We start from the raw sequence: 15,151 nt of genomic DNA, 5'->3' as shown, positions 1-15,151 counted from the left end.
GACGGAGAGGAAGCTATACTTAAAAGTGGACGGAGAGAGGAATTGGCGATACTTAAAAGTGGAAGGATAAAGGGAATTGGCTATACTTAAAAGTGGACGGAGAGAGGAATTGGCTATACTTAAAAGGGGACGGAGAAGAGGGAATTGGCTATACTTAAAGTGGACGGAGAGAGGAATTGCTATACTTAAAAGTGGACGGAGAGGAATTGGCTATACTTAAAGTGGACGGAGAGAGGAATTGGCTATACTTAAAAGTGGACGGAGAAAGGGGATTGGCTATACTTAAAAGTGGACGGAGAGAGGGAATTGGCTATACTTAAAAGTGGACGGAGAGAGGAATGCCTATACTTAAAGTGGACGGAGAGGAATTGGCTATACTTAAAAGTGGACGGGTAGAGGGAATTGCCTATACTTAAAAGTGGACGGAGAGGAATTAGCTATACTTAAAGTGGACGGAAGAGGAATTGGCTATACTTAAAAGTGGACGGAAAGAGGAATTGGCTATACTTAAAAGTGGACGGAGAGAGAGAATTGGCTATACTTAAAAGTGGACGGAGAGAGGAATTGGCTATACTTAAAAGTAGACGGGTAGAGGGAATTGCCTATACTTAAAAGTGGACGGGTAGAGGGAATTGCCTATACTTAAAAGTGGACGGAGAGAGGGAGTTGGCTATACTTAAAAGTGGACGGGTAGAGGGAATTGCCTATACTTAAAAGTGGACGGAGAGAGGGAATTGCCTATACTTAAAAGTGGACGGGTAGAGGGAATTGGCTATACTTAAAAGTGGACGGAGAGAGGGAATTGGCTATACTTAAAAGTGGACGGAGAGAGGGAATTGGCTATACTTAAAAGTGGACGGAGAGAGGGAATTGGCTATACTTAAAAGTGGACGGAAAGAGGGAATTGGCTATACTTAAAAGTGGACGGAGAGAGGGAATTGGGTATAATTAATAGTGGACGGAGAGGGAATTGGCTACTTAAAAGTGGACAGAAGAGGGAATTGGCTATACTAAAAGTGGACGGAAGAGGAATCTATACTTAAAAGTGGACGGAGAGAGGAATTGGCTATACTTAAAAGTGGACGGAGAGAGGAATTGGCTATACTTAAAAGTGGACGGAGAGAGGGAATTGGCTATACTTAAAAGTGGACGGAGAGAGGGAATTGGCTATACTTAAAAGTGGACGGAGAGAGGGAATTGGCTATACTTAAAAGTGGACGGAGAGAGGGAATTGGCTATACTTAAAAGTGGACGGAGAGAGGGAATTGGCTATACTTAAAAGTGGACGGAGAGAGGGAATTGCCTATACTTAAAAGTGGACGGAGAGGATTGGCTATACTTAATAGTGGACTGAGAGAGGAATTAGATATACTTAAAAGTGGACGGAGTGTGGGTATTGGCTATACTTAAAAGTGGACGGAAAGAGGAATTGGCTATACTTAAAAGTGGACGGAGAGAGAGAATTGGCGATACTTAAAAGTGGACGGAATTGGCTATTTAAAAGTGGACGGAGAGAGGCTATACTTAAAAGTTGAGAGAGGAATTAGCTATACTTAAAAAGTGGACGGAGAGAGGGAATTGGCTATACTTAAAAGTGGACGGAAGAGGAATTGGCTATACTTAAAGTGGACGGAGAGAGAAAGGATACTTAAAAGTGGAAGGAAGGAGAGGGAATTGGATAAAAAAGTGGAAGGAAAAAGGGAAAGTAAAAGAAGAGAAGCGAAGAGAAGGGACGAAAATAGAGTAGAAGGGAAGGGAAGGGAATCGAAAGAAAGGAAAGGGGTGGAAAGAGAGGGAAAGGAAAATTAAATACCTGTTTACCTAGAAGAAAGAAAAAAAGATAAAGTACTTTCAAATAAACATGAGGGAAGTAAGGAAAGAAAAGGGAAGGGAAAAGAAAAGGTAGGAAAAGGAAAGAAACGAAAGTTAGGAGAAGGGAAAATAAGAAAAGAAATGGAAAGGAAAGCGAAGGAGAGGGAATGGAAGTGAAGGAAAGGGGAAGGAGGAAACATAAAGGAGGTGAAAGAAATGAAGGGAAAAAAGGGAAGGAAAGGAAGGAAGGGAAAGAAAAGTGAAGGAAGAGAAAGGAAGGAAGGAAAAGGAAGGAAGAGAAAGGAACAAAAGGGAATAAAAGTGAAGGAAAGAGAGAAGGAAAAGGGAAGGAAAAGGAAAGAGCAGGCAGAGTGAAGGAAGAGAAAGGAAGGAAGGGAAGAAAAGAGATCTTGCATTCAGAGAAGGAAAGAAGAGAAAGGAAGGAAGGGAAGAGAAGGAACTTGAGATCTTGCATTCAACAAGAGAGAAGTGAAGGAAGGGAAGGGAAGGAAGGGAAGAGAAGGGAAGAGAAGTTCTTGCACTCAGAGCAGAGAAGTGAAGGAAGAGAAGGAAGGGAAGGAAAGGGAAGGAAGGGGAGAGAAGGAAAGAGAAGATCTTGCATTCAGAGCAGAGAAATGAAGGAAGAGAAAGGAAGGAAGGGAAGAGAAGGAAAGAGATCTTGCCTTCAGAGCAGAGAAGTGAAGGAAGAGAAAGGAAGGAAGGGAAGAGAAGGAAAGAGATCTTGCATTCAGAGCAGAGAAGTGAAGGAAGAGAAAGGAAGGAAGGGAAGAGAAGGAAAGAGATCTTGCATTCAGAGCAGAGAAGTGAAGGAAGAGAAAGGAAGGAAGGGAAGAGAAGGAAAGAGATCTTGCATTCAGAGCAGAGAAGTGAAGGAAGAGAAAGGAAGGAAGGGAAGAGAAGGAAAGAGATCTTGCATTCAGACCAGAGAGGTGAAGGAAGAGAAAGGAAGGAAGGGAAGAGAAGGAAAGAGATCTTGCATTCAGAGCAGAGAGGTGAAGGAAGAGAAGGAAGGGAAGGGAAGGGAAGGGAAGCTCAGTACCTTTGCCAAGTAAGGGAGGAAAGGGAAGGAAAGGAAAGGGAAGATCTTGCATTCAGAGCAGAAAAGTTTAGGGTGTTGGATTGCCATACTGGTGTCCTCCGTTAGGAAGGTTATTTATTTATTTTTTTATTTTTTTCGTCAGCACAATGCCTGACTATTGCTGACGCTGCGGCCTGACAAAGGAAAAGGGTGGTCAGCACACACACACACACACACACACACACATGGGGGAAGACATTCTCTGTGACCTTGAAGGGTCTCTCTCTCTCTCTCTCTCTCTCTCTCTGTCTCTCTCTCTCTCTCTCTCTCTCTCTCTCTCACACACACACACACACACACACACACACACACACACACACACACACACACACACACACACACATACACACACTAGATTTCAGTTTGCTTCTCCCTTTTTCATTCATTTATGTTTTTTTCTCATAAATTCCTTCAGTTATTTTCATTTTTCATCTCCAGTAAGCACACACAAGCAGTGAAAGGGTAGTTGGGTCTAGTATGAGAAGCCAGTGTTTAGGTTGGTCTCCCCTTCTGTTCCATCGTTTTCTGTCGTTTTCCTCTTAACTCTGTACTGCGGTTGTGTTCACGCGTCAAAAGTAACACGATCTCTCTTATTGTCATCCTTATCCTGGGTGACGGCATTACTTTCTTACCCGCGGCGTGCTCACATGACAAGTAAATCCTCTCCTCTATCATAATTTTACCTGTCCGCGTAATCCACCAGGTAGGGTCAAACACCTGGGTACGCTGGCGGCGGCGGTGATAGTAGGAGCGGTGGTGGTAGGCGGGGACGGTGGTGGTGGTCGTGGGAGGGGATTTACATAGATTTACATAGAAAATCAGACCACACAGACCCCATGGTCCAGACTTGGTGGTCTGTCCTTAAACCTAAGTGATTTTACATTAATCAGAAGACTCCAAAACGTTGCATTTCTACTCTAGTTGATATTAAGTTGAAGGAAGTGACGGTCGAGCTTATTTTTGAAGGAGTCAATCGTGTTACACTGGACCACTGATGATGGGAGCTTATTCCATTCTCGCACTACACCGTTGGTGAAGAAAATGCAGCAGTCTGAAATTTACTTGTCACATCATCTGTTTACGCCATTGTTCCTCGTGCGCAAAGTGTCATCGATCATAAACAATGTTGATCTGTCTACATTCGTGAAACCATTAAGTATTTTAAAACATTCGATCAGTTTTCCTCGGAGGCGACGTTTCTCAAGAGAGAACATGTTAAGGGTAGAAAGCCTTTCTTCGTAGGATTTGTTGCGCAAGGAAGGGATAATTTTCGTTGCCCGACGCTGAACACCTTCTAATTTAGCAATATCCTTTGCATGGTGGGGAGACCAAAACTGTACCGCATATTCCAAGTGGGGTCTGACTAAACTGTTGTAGAGCGAGTATTACATCTTTATTCTTAAATAAAAAGTTTCTTTAAATGAAGCCCAACATTCTTTTCGCGTTATTTGCTGAATCGATGCATTGCTGTGAGAATTTTAGGTTTGACGCGATTTTGACCCCCAAGTACTTGACGCATTGTACGCTTTTGTGGTTAACTACGCGAATTTAGTAATAAAAATTTTTATTACTCTTTCAAACTTGAAGGACCTTGCACTTGTTCGTTATTCAGGGCAGCATCCATCGATCCGACCAAAATTGAATTTTAAAAAAAATCTTGCTTTGGCCTGTCCTCTCTCAGTGAGAACCGAGTTACCAATCTTTGTGTCGTCTGCAAATTTACTAATGCGGTTATTGAGTCCAACATCCACGTCGTTGATGTAAATATGAAGAGAGCACTGGGAGAGAACCCTCCCCTGGGGACGCCAATAGTGTGACAGGCGCCCCTCTGAGTTAAATCCTTCAATCACTACTATTTGTTGTCTGTTGATCAAACAATTCTCGATACATTGGTTTACCTGACATTCAATAACTATTTGTTTTAATTTGTAAAGTAATTTATGATGCGGGACTTTATCAAACGCTTTCTGAAATCAAGATAGACTACGTCCAGTGATTTGGTTACGTCATAAACAGTGAAGAGGTCGTTATAAAGGTTAATAGATTTGATAGGCAGGATCTTTTTATTCGGAAGCTATGTTGTGAGTCCCCAATTAATGAGTGGCTTTCAAGGTAACTCACAATTTTGTCTCTAATTATGCCTCTTGCTACCTACAACCGAAGTTAGACTAATGGGCCTGTAATTACCTGGTACTTTTTGTCTCCTTTTAAAAATCGGTGTCACGTTAGCCTTTTCCAATCTGAAGGGACAATGCCTTGTCGCAAGGACATATTGAATACGGTGAGGGAGGAGAGTATTTCGCTCTTTGTTTCTTTCAGCAGAGTTGGATATACGTTATCAGGGCCAGGACTTTTATTTGTTTTAAGTGATTTGAGGGCTTTAAGGACTTCATCGGGTTTTATTTCAAAGTTAGACAATGCATGCTCGGATTTACATTAGTACTGGTGTTGGTGGTGGTGGTGGAGGACTGTTATTATTAAACACCGAGGAAAAGTAATTATTTAATAGGTTTGCAACGTGTTGGCTGTCAGTCACTAGTGCACCGTCGCTGTTTATTAAAGGTCCAATTCCACTTCTGATCGCCTTTCTGTTGTTTATGTAACTGAAGAAGGATTTCGGATTATTTTTACAGTTGGCTGCAATATTTACTTCATATCTACGCTTTGCCTGATGCACTAATCTTTTTACTCGTCGCCTTGCATCATTGTAAAGTCTAATGTTTTGGGCGTGCTTTTGGTTTTCTTTAACCTGTAAGACAATTTTCTCTCCTTGACTGAGTGTTTAATTTCGCTATTAAACCAAGGTGGACTTTTATTAGTGTTAATTCGCTTCTTGCACAAGGGGACAAATGTGTCCTGCTGAGTGAGTAAGTGTAAGTGGGGCTTAAAACAGCAGGAAAAGAAATATCTTTTTTTGTAAAGCTCTCCAGGACTAACAGGGTGGTGGATGATTGGAATAGGCTTAGCAGTCATGTGGTGAGTGCCAATACAATTGTCACATTCAAAAATAGACTAGATAAATTCATGGACAGCGATATTAGGTGGGGTTAGATACACGGGAGCTTAGGGTCAAAGGAGCTGCCTTGTACAGGCCTACCGGCCTCTTGTAGACTCCTGCATTCTTATGTTCTTATGTTCTTATGAGTTGCGTCCACGCGGTGAGTCTGTTTTTCCTCTCCAGGACATGCAAGTACTGAGTCTCTACAAATGCTTGGAAACTCTATATTCTGCCCTCTAAACTTTGTTAACAATACAATAATAGTGATGATAATAATAATAATAATAATAATAATAATAATAATAATAATAATAATAATAATAATAATAATAATAATGATAACAAAATTAATGTAAAATACTCCGGTGCCATGGACGCTTCCGGAGAGCCTGGTGCAGTGGACTCTGTTTGTGGTGTTCTGAGTCACACGCGAAGTTGTGTCCCCTTACACTGTAAACATAGTGACCCATGCTGTGGTCTGCACCGCCACGGTCTGGTGCACTCCTCGGCGTGCTAATCCTGCATGCACACAACGAGCTGCGGTGACGCCGTGGCTGTGACGCCTCTTCGGGCGTGCTGCAGGGCCTAGGGGCGTGTGGATCTCCCGCCGTCTCCTCAGGAGTGACGCACGGTGTCCTTGTCTGTCTGGGTGACGCTTAGGGATATCACCGATCCCCCTCCGACGCCCCAAGGCCTGTGGCGGCACTCACGAGCAGATAGCCATGGCGCTCTGGCACGGGCGCGCGGCTCAGGTCCTGGCTTGCATGTGGTGACCCAGCAACGCTCCCACCCCAACCTGACGCCCCAGATGGTGTGCACCGCCCCCAGCTCCTGCATTCTGGAACCCCTGAGGGACTGCGAGGAGCTGAACAGCGGCCTCCTCAGTGACCTCTCCGGAGATTGGGAGCTTCTTCACTCCTTCGCAGGTTCCGTTAAGCTGTGTGTATCAGCAGTACCGACCCAACCTGCACGCCGCCCGCCCCGTGCACCCGGAAACCTGAGGCGAAACAATGTTTGTCATGATTCACGAGGCGAAGAATAGCAGCACGCGTGGCAGCCAGTGTTGTTCTCCACATATGCTGTTTAGCACCTCGAAGGCAGCAGCGGAGCCCGCGTGGTGCAGGGGCTGGTGTGGCGAGTAGCGGTGTGGCGAGTAGCGGTGTGGCGAGTAGCGGTGTGGCGAGTAGCGGTGTGGCGTGCAGCGGTGTGGCGTGCAGCGGTGTGGCGTGCAGCGGTGTTGGTTGAAAATCATGGCTGGCTGCACCACCATCAAGGAATGGCAGTACATCATTCATTCATTTACCATTTATGTTCATGTTCATGTATCGTCGTTGACAATAGCTACTTTGCAGTCTGCCATGCAACACACAAATAGCGGAAAAAATTTGGCCAAGCACAGAAAACTTTGCTATATACGTTTATATGATGCAAAACAACCAAGCACCATTACCTTAGATTTTGGCATAAAGCAATACCATAGTACCGCTCCTGCCCACACACACTCTTACGTGACACTGGGGTATACAGTGAAGACAAAACAACATGGTCACTTAAATCCTCGCCAAGGCCGCCTTGCATTAATTGTTCTGCCACAAACAAGCAAGCTCTATATACCTGAGTATACCACGCCGAGCCAACCCTCCCCTCGAGCACCACGCCAGCGGTTGTCCTTCTCTCTGTTCGGCCTGCATTAAGGAACTCCTGCATTTGCCACGTCAATGACTCCGGGAAGCAGTGACGGAAAAGGAGAGCTTACAGCAGGCAGTGGTTCGCTTTCCTCAGTGGCGTATAGGTCGGGCAGCCGGACAGCGCCGTCCCTCCCGCTGAGTCTTGACACGAATGGGATGATTCAGCGATGGCGGAGGCCCGCCTCCCGCACCTTCAGGCTAGCCGTGCTGCTGGCGGGCGTCGCTTCCCTGCTCTTGCTGCTTCTGCTGCTGTTGCAGCAGCAGCTGCTACCACTGTTGCCGCCGTTGCTATCAACTTGTTCTTGGCCCCTTGTTAGCGACAACGGAGTACGGCAAAGCGGCGCGGGCGTGCCCTCGGCTCTGCTTTGGACAATGATGCGCTCCGGCTCCCGCCTGACGCAGCACCTGCTCGCTGCCCACCCGTGCACCTTCCTCACGGAGGAGCCGCTGCGGGGCCGCCTCATTGAAGGCCTCAACGCTTCTCTCGGGGTGTTGCAGAACTTTTTGAGTTGCAGAATCTCGGCGCACCCAGACCTGGTGACGCAGTGGATCAACGGCTCCCACCTGAACGATGACCGCGTGCGCGAGGCGTGCCGCGCCTACCCGGCACTGTGCTGGGACGGGGCGCTGCTGGAGGCTATGTGCACGGCCTCCTGCTTCAGGCTGGTGCGGGTGGCGGCCCAGGGCCTCTCCGTGGCCTTGGCCCTTCTGCAAGACCACAGCTTTAATACCCACGTCGTCCACCTGGTAAGGGACCCTCGGGGTATGATCTCCTCCAGACGGGACCTTCAGGGTGGCAGATTTGAAAAGTTCTACGCTGACGGCAGAGGAGCGTTTTTCACCGAGGAGGAGATGGACGTGGCGATTCTGTGCCAGCGTTACCAGCACGACCTGGCCGTGGCCACGCACCTGACCCGCAATAACCCCGACAGGTAAGAGTCCGTGGTGCCGGGGCTGGGGCGGGATTTGAGAGTGAACAGCGTGAAGGCGGCTACTGAGGGTGTGTTCTCAGTCTGCACCGTGTAAAGAGTAAGGGTGGCACTAGGACTCTGTTCTGCATATACGGGTACACGCTGGTGTGGCACGGCAGGTTGGAATACACGGTAGCATAACACTGCGTTGTGCACGTGTGGTGCATCAGCAGGTACACTCTCCTGTAACACATATATTTTGTGCAGATACACGCTGGTGCGGTACGAGGACCTCGCGCTCCGCCCCAGAGTGGAGTTGCGGCGCCTGTACGCCTTCCTTGGCCTGCCGTACACGGCCCGGGTGGCCACCACGGTCAGCAAGCACACCCTGGGGGTGTTCGCCGTGGAGTGGGACGAGCACCCGTACGCCACCAGAAAGAACTCCAACAAAATCGTATTCGCATGGCGGCGTCGGCTGCCCTTCAGCGAGGTGGACAGGATCCAGCAGGAGTGCGGCGACGTGCTGCGCGCCTACGGCTACAGGCACTTCACGCGGCGGCAGTACGAGGAGGGGCAGGACTCGCCCCTGATGCCCCTGCCCCCGCCCTGGACCGCCAGCGGGCATGGCCATGGCGGCGACGACGGCGGCGACTGACAAGGGAGAGAGAGAGAGAGAGAGAGAGAGAGAGAGAGAGAGAGATCCTACTGTAATTATTTTTCCAGCTGCCACGTTTAATCGAATGCCTTTTACAGTTCATCATTGCAAAAACCTGAACCAACGGAACGATATGAAGAAACAATAAACATAAACATTATTTATTACTTGTAATGCATTTTGACTTCCCTAATTCTCTCTCTCTATATCTCTCTCTCTCTCTCTCTCTCTCTCTCTCTCTCTCTCTCTCTCTCTCTCTCTCTCTCTCTCTCTCTCTCTCTCTCTCTCTCTCTCTCTCTCTCTCTCTCTCTCTCTCTAAATGAAGATGGAGGGGAGGAACGAGGAAGAAGAATAACAAGAGGTACAAAAAATAAAAATAAAGAAAACGAAAATATATATAAAAAAAACATAAAATACGGAAAAGAAGAAAAATAAAGTTACATAAAATCCTAACGCAGGTGAACAGAGGTGGAGTATTAATGTTACATCTCTTCCTTACAACGTGGCAGATGTAACACTCCCACGCCAGCGTCACCCACCCTCCTAACGGGACGAGGCCGAGGAGGAAAAAGAGGAATAAAAGATATCATTGCGGCCCCTTGATTTTCCTGGTCACTCATCCCTTCCACCTTCCGTTAGAGAGAGGGTTGAATAGATAGGTAGATAGATAGAGAGATAGATAAATAGATAAATAGATAGATAAATAGATAAAGAGGAAGGAAGTAGTCGAGGAGGATAAAAGAGGAAGAAAATTACCATTATTCTCCCTCGATTTTCTTGGTTTCTCATCCCTTTTACCTTCCATTAGAGAGGAATAAATATAGATAGATAGGTAGATAGATTTTTTTTTTTTTTTACGTCCTGACCTAAAGCGCCGGTAGGCTTTTTTGGTTGGGCCTGGTGGTCGACCCAAGTCCGTCGTGGCGAGGACAAGTATTTATAGCGGCACCATTTATTCTTGGCTCATGCTGCCCCCCGGAGCTTGATTCACCTGTACATTTCCTCTAGACCAGTGGTTCCCAACCAGGTCCGTGGAAGAATTTCAAGGGGTCCATAGTCTGCTGAACGGAACGTCTTCTGCTTTCATATAAATAGGCCTACAGCTTAGGCCCCTTTCACACGTAGACACTTAGCAGCACTGCTTAGCAGCGCTGCCGCTGGTATAATGGATGTGAATGGAGGCTTTCACACGCAGACACAAACACAAAAAGTAGCGCTGCTCGTCACTATACATGGCATTCAGTGGGAGCTTTCACACGTAGCTACAGCCGCAACACTTTTTTTTAGCAGCGCGTGCGAAGCTCGGCTGCAGCGCTGCTCAATTTTTGCAGCGCTGCTTAGAAGCGCTGCTAATTCGACACTCCTCCGCCCCAACATTTTCTAGAAAGATAAGCAGCGCTTCTCAGTAGCGCTGCTAAAATTGAGTCGCGCGTGAGTAGCGCTGCTGAGAAGCACCGCCAAGTGTCCCCGTGTGAAAGGAGCATAATTGAAGCAGCGCTGCTGAACAGCGTTTCTAAGTGTCCCCGTGTGAAAGGGGCCTTAATCATAGGATGAATTGCAAAAGAGGAAGATAGTACGGTTTAAAAGGGAGAAGAGGAGACAAGAAAATGGAAAAGAAAAAGGGGGTAAAGTGAAAAGGGTGAAAAGAAGACAAGGAAATGGAAAAGAGAAAAGGGGATAAGGTTAAAAGAACGAAAAGAAGACAAGGAAATTCAAGATAGGAAGAGGTGAGGTTGGAAGGGTGAAGAGAAGACAAGGAATGACACTGAAGAGGGAGGAGGTAAGGATAAAAGGATAAGGAGAAGAACACAAGGAAATACCAAAGAAAAAGGGAATAAGTTTAAAAGGGTGAAGAAAAGAAGACAAGGGAATACGAAAGAGGGAATGGGTAAGATTAGAGGATGAAGAGAAGACAAGGGAATACGAAAGAGGGAGTAAGGTAAAGCGAAGAAGAGTTAATCATGAAAGAAATGATGGAGAATAAAGAGTAAAAGTGACTGTAAAGTAGAAAAAGGGAAGCCAAACGAGGATGAAACTTTAAAGGAAAAATAAGGTGAGAATGAATGTCGACAAAAAAAAAAAAATAGCAGGAGTACATTTAACAACTCCAGATTAAACAGCGCTAAATAAACTTATATGATCAATTTATCGCACTTGCTGTTTCATCTGATTAGACAAAGTATTAGTTAAGAGGAGGCACACTTTTCTTTGCGGCACTATTCACTTATTTTCTTTATCCATCCCTTCATTTATTTACACGACACACGGGTTCGCTATGGACAGACAGACAGACAGGCCACAAGACGTTTTCTGCGGCGTCTCACTAAGCAGTCACTTATTGATGTACCGTCGATGACTTTTTTTTCCGTCACAAGAATGAAGTTCACGATAGAATACAATCCTTCTCTCCCTTGTCAACACTCACCGGCTGCACCCCTCCATCACTATCAACAGTTATCGTCTGTCTTGCCTCCACCCACGCGTGCAGGCCCACCGTCCCCGTGCCTGCAGGAGTGTCGGCATAGGCGTGCCATGTGGTGACGCATTGAAGTGGTAGTGTTGCTCCCACGCGGGCCAGGTCACGGCATCATAGCACAGAACAGACAGGCAACCCCGACCCACGCACACCTTCAAGATCTATGAGGTTTGTTTATTTAGGTTTGGACACACCTGCAACATCTGTAAGGTTTGTTTATTTAGGTTTGTACACACCTGCATACCCGTAATCCAGTTTTAACTCACTTTCTCGTTCTATCCTAGCCGTCGCCGCCGCCATGGCCGTGCCCGCTGGCGGCCCAGGGCGGGGGCAGGGGCAGCAGGGGCGAGTCCTGCCCCTCCTCGTACTGCCGCCGCGTGAAGTGCCTGTAGCCGTAGGCGCGCAGCACGTCGCCGCACTCCTGCTGGATCCTGTCCACCTCACTGAAGGGCAAGCGGCGCCGCCACGCGAACACGACGCCGCTCGCTTTCTTCTTGGTGGAGAACGGGTGTTCCTCCGACTCCGAGGAGTACACCCCCAGCATGTGTTCGCCGACTATGGTGTCCACCCGGGCCGTGTACGGCAGGCCCAGAAAGGCGTATAGGCGGCGCACCTCCTCGTGGGGGCGGTGCACGAGGTCCTCGTACCGCAGCAGCGTGTATCTGCACAAAACATATATAGTGTTACAGGGCCGTGCACCTGCAGGAACAGTGTTATAGGGGAGCACACCTTACCATATACTGCACAACTGCGTACCTACACATAACACACTGTTAGGGAGTCGCGCAAAGCAACCAAGCGTGCATGCCTCTCCGCGGCCTCTCACCTGTCGGGGCTGTTGAGGGCCAGGTGCGTGGCCATGACCAGGTCGTCGCGGTAACGCTGGCACAGGATGGGCAGCCTCATATCCACCGCGTGCATAAACTCTTCCTTCTTGCCATGTGCGAACATTATGTACCGGCTGTTTACAAGGTCCTGCCTGGAGGAGAACATGGCCCGGGGGTCCCTTACCAGGTGGACGACGTGGGCGTTGGAGCCGTAGTCCTGCAGAAGGACATTGGCCACGGAGAGGCCCTGGGCCACCACCCGTACCAGCCTGAAGCAGGACACCCGGCACACGGCCTCCGCCAGCACACCGTCCCAACACAGTTTCGGGTAGTCGCTGCACGACGTGCGCACACGGTGATCCACCGGGTGGGAGCCGTTGATGAAATGCGACGTAAGGTCTGGGCGCTCCACCATCCTGCAGGACAGCAGGTCCTGAAGGATGCTGAGGGAGGCATTGAGACCCTCGGGAAGGAGGCTCCGCAGCGGCTCCTCCGTAACGAAGGAGCACGACTCAGCGTCAAGTAGCTTCTGCGTCAGGCGCGAGCCGGAGCGCATCATCGTCCACAGCAACGCTGAGGGCACGTCCGTGTCGCTGCGCCGCACCGCGCCGTCACAGGCACGGCGCCATTGTGACGTTGTCAGCAGCAGCGGCATCAGTAGTAAGGAAGCAGCGCCCCCCAGTAGCACGGCTAGCCTGAAGGTGCGTGAGGCTGTCGCCCAGCACCACCTCCGCTGTCCCATAACGCGATAGGCCTTGCCGGGACGCACGCTTCCTTGTGGCCGGCGTGTATGGGCCGAGGGTGAGCGTGGCCCATACGAGGAAAACTGATCAAAACTCTTCCTTTGGTTCCTAATTTTGGCGCCTCGCAATACAAGGGGAGCCTTTCCTCCTGCCACCCGTGGTGCCTATCTTACGTAACACCCGCCAGACAGCCCGTCAGCGACAGCTGCGGCACATCGGCTCAGCCACTGAACAGACAGACAGACAGACAGACAGACACAGGCAAAGAAAAATAACACTTTTTCTCCTCCCAAAATCTAAGATCTAATGATTTTAATTAGAAAATACCAATAAGGATTTCAGCAATTTCTTTGAAATATAAAAGTTTCGATCCTTTAATGAGCAGTATCCAACTTCAGCACCTATGATGAACTGTGCACCTGTCTTTAGCTACTGTTAGGCAATCTAACCCCTTCGTTCGCGTGAGGTAATAGATTGGGAGACTGTTCCTCACTTTATATCCACTCATTTGGTGTTTAACCTTTATTTTAATTATATGTGTCCGTATTAGAGTAAATATAATGTGTGTGTAATGTGTGTGTGGGGGGGGGGGGGTAGCAGTGGGTGTCTACCTCAGCAGAGCTGGATCGACCAGATAGGAAACTGGAGATAAAAAGTACAGAGAGAGGGATAGGATCCGTAGGAGGGTAGTTTAGAAAACAAAGATTTGCGCCAGACTATCAAAATCTTTAAAAGTGTGTGTGTGTGTGTGTGTGTGTGTGTGTGTGTGTGTGTGTGTGTGTGTGTGTGTGTGTGTGTGTGTGTGTGTGTGTCCTGTTCCTGGAGCAGCACAATGAACCCTTATGCTGTGAACAGACTTGCGTGCTGCATCGGCTTAGCAGGGCCGTGGTAGGCAGGTGCAACAAATCTATGAAGGCCTATTAGGAACTAGTCAGGCAGAGTGTTCGCCCTGCACCATTATGTGATAAGCCAGACCTCCCGCAAATCAGGGCAGAGGAGGGGGGGGGGTGACTGGACGCCCCACACTGCGAGGCAAACCTCTGATGACTTGGTTGGGTCACCCTGAGACTGGTCCTGGCACCTTAATTATGTAGACATTTTAACTATTTTAACTGAGCTAAGTCCACAGTCCAACACAACGACTTTGTAACCGCTGAACCAAACTATACAGTCCATAATGGTTGGGTTTTCGATGCAGCATCAAAAGTTAAAAAAAAAAAAAAAAAAAAAATCGTATACTCTCCTCAAATTTCTAACTTATATGAACACAAAACATTATACCTACCAGAAATATTAACAGTACTTTGTGTGTGACTGGGGGGCTTACGAACTAGACGTCCACCCAGTAAATGCCATACTTTGAATTACAAAAGTTTACCTCTAAATAACTTAGCCATACGAGTCTGCCTTAAAACTTTTACATTTTCTGTAGACGGTTTGGTAACCATTTTATTATTGGCTTTGTGTTTACAATAAATATTCCTCCTAATAAGCGATAAATAATATGTAAATAAATGAAAAAACGTAGTATATAGGTAAGTGATATATTAGATAAGGTTATAAATTGCTTCTGCAGAGAAGGGAGTATGCTCGTATCCTTTATCCACCGTATGATATTGCCTTGAGTTAATATTATTTCTCCTAAGAAGCGAATAATATGACAAATATTCTCCTTTATCTTTTATAAGTTATTTCAAGGAGAGTTTGTCAGGTGTGGCCAAGGCAGCACAACTTCGTAATATTTTCTTTGTTTGATACTAAAGGCACCGTTGTGTAGACAGGGGGCTTAAAATATCGTAGTGATGAGATATTTAATTTTCATCATGCATTTTCTCCCTGTAATGTGATAGCACCTGCATATTAACACCGTCCCCATTCGTTCTGATAGCAGGAGTGATAGCCAGATTGTCGTACTCAGCCTCTTATGTTTGCCGATTTCCGA

At 47.4% G+C, this 15,151-nt stretch overlaps 2 protein-coding genes across 2 annotated transcripts; one reads left to right on the top strand and one right to left on the bottom strand.

Annotated features, from left to right (window-relative positions):
* The first annotated feature begins 6,276 nt into the window (after positions 1 to 6,276).
* Positions 6,277 to 9,188, top strand: LOC126985457 (carbohydrate sulfotransferase 6-like). Its single transcript, XM_050840378.1, has 2 exons — positions 6,277 to 8,529; positions 8,776 to 9,188. The coding sequence occupies exons 1-2, from the start codon at positions 7,628 to 7,630 to the stop codon at positions 9,161 to 9,163; spliced, it is 1,290 nt and encodes a 429-aa protein (XP_050696335.1). The 5' UTR covers positions 6,277 to 7,627; the 3' UTR covers positions 9,164 to 9,188.
* A 2,650-nt stretch (positions 9,189 to 11,838) lies between these two features.
* Positions 11,839 to 13,724, bottom strand: LOC126982621 (carbohydrate sulfotransferase 4-like). Its single transcript, XM_050834820.1, has 2 exons — positions 12,466 to 13,724; positions 11,839 to 12,301 (listed from the first exon to the last, which is right to left on the bottom strand). The coding sequence occupies exons 1-2, from the start codon at positions 13,206 to 13,208 to the stop codon at positions 11,920 to 11,922; spliced, it is 1,125 nt and encodes a 374-aa protein (XP_050690777.1). The 5' UTR covers positions 13,209 to 13,724; the 3' UTR covers positions 11,839 to 11,919.
* Between the last annotated feature and the right edge of the window lie 1,427 nt (positions 13,725 to 15,151).

Source organism: Eriocheir sinensis, chromosome 5, assembly GCF_024679095.1.
Source record: "Eriocheir sinensis breed Jianghai 21 chromosome 5, ASM2467909v1, whole genome shotgun sequence".
NCBI classification, from domain to species: Eukaryota; Metazoa; Arthropoda; class Malacostraca; order Decapoda; family Varunidae; genus Eriocheir; species Eriocheir sinensis.
The sequence above is the reverse complement of the archived record's forward strand: the minus strand, read 5'-3'. Positions and strand labels throughout refer to the sequence as shown.

Coding starts and splice junctions, on each gene's coding strand:
- LOC126985457 (XM_050840378.1), top strand. CDS start 7,628: ATGACTCCGGGAAGCAGTGACGGAAAAGGAGAGCTTACAGCAGGCAGT. Junction 8,530..8,775: donor ACCCGCAATAACCCCGACAG/GTAAGAGTCCGT, acceptor TATTTTGTGCAG/ATACACGCTGGTGCGGTACG.
- LOC126982621 (XM_050834820.1), bottom strand. CDS start 13,208: ATGGGACAGCGGAGGTGGTGCTGGGCGACAGCCTCACGCACCTTCAGG. Junction 12,302..12,465: donor GCCCTCAACAGCCCCGACAG/GTGAGAGGCCGC, acceptor TGTTTTGTGCAG/ATACACGCTGCTGCGGTACG.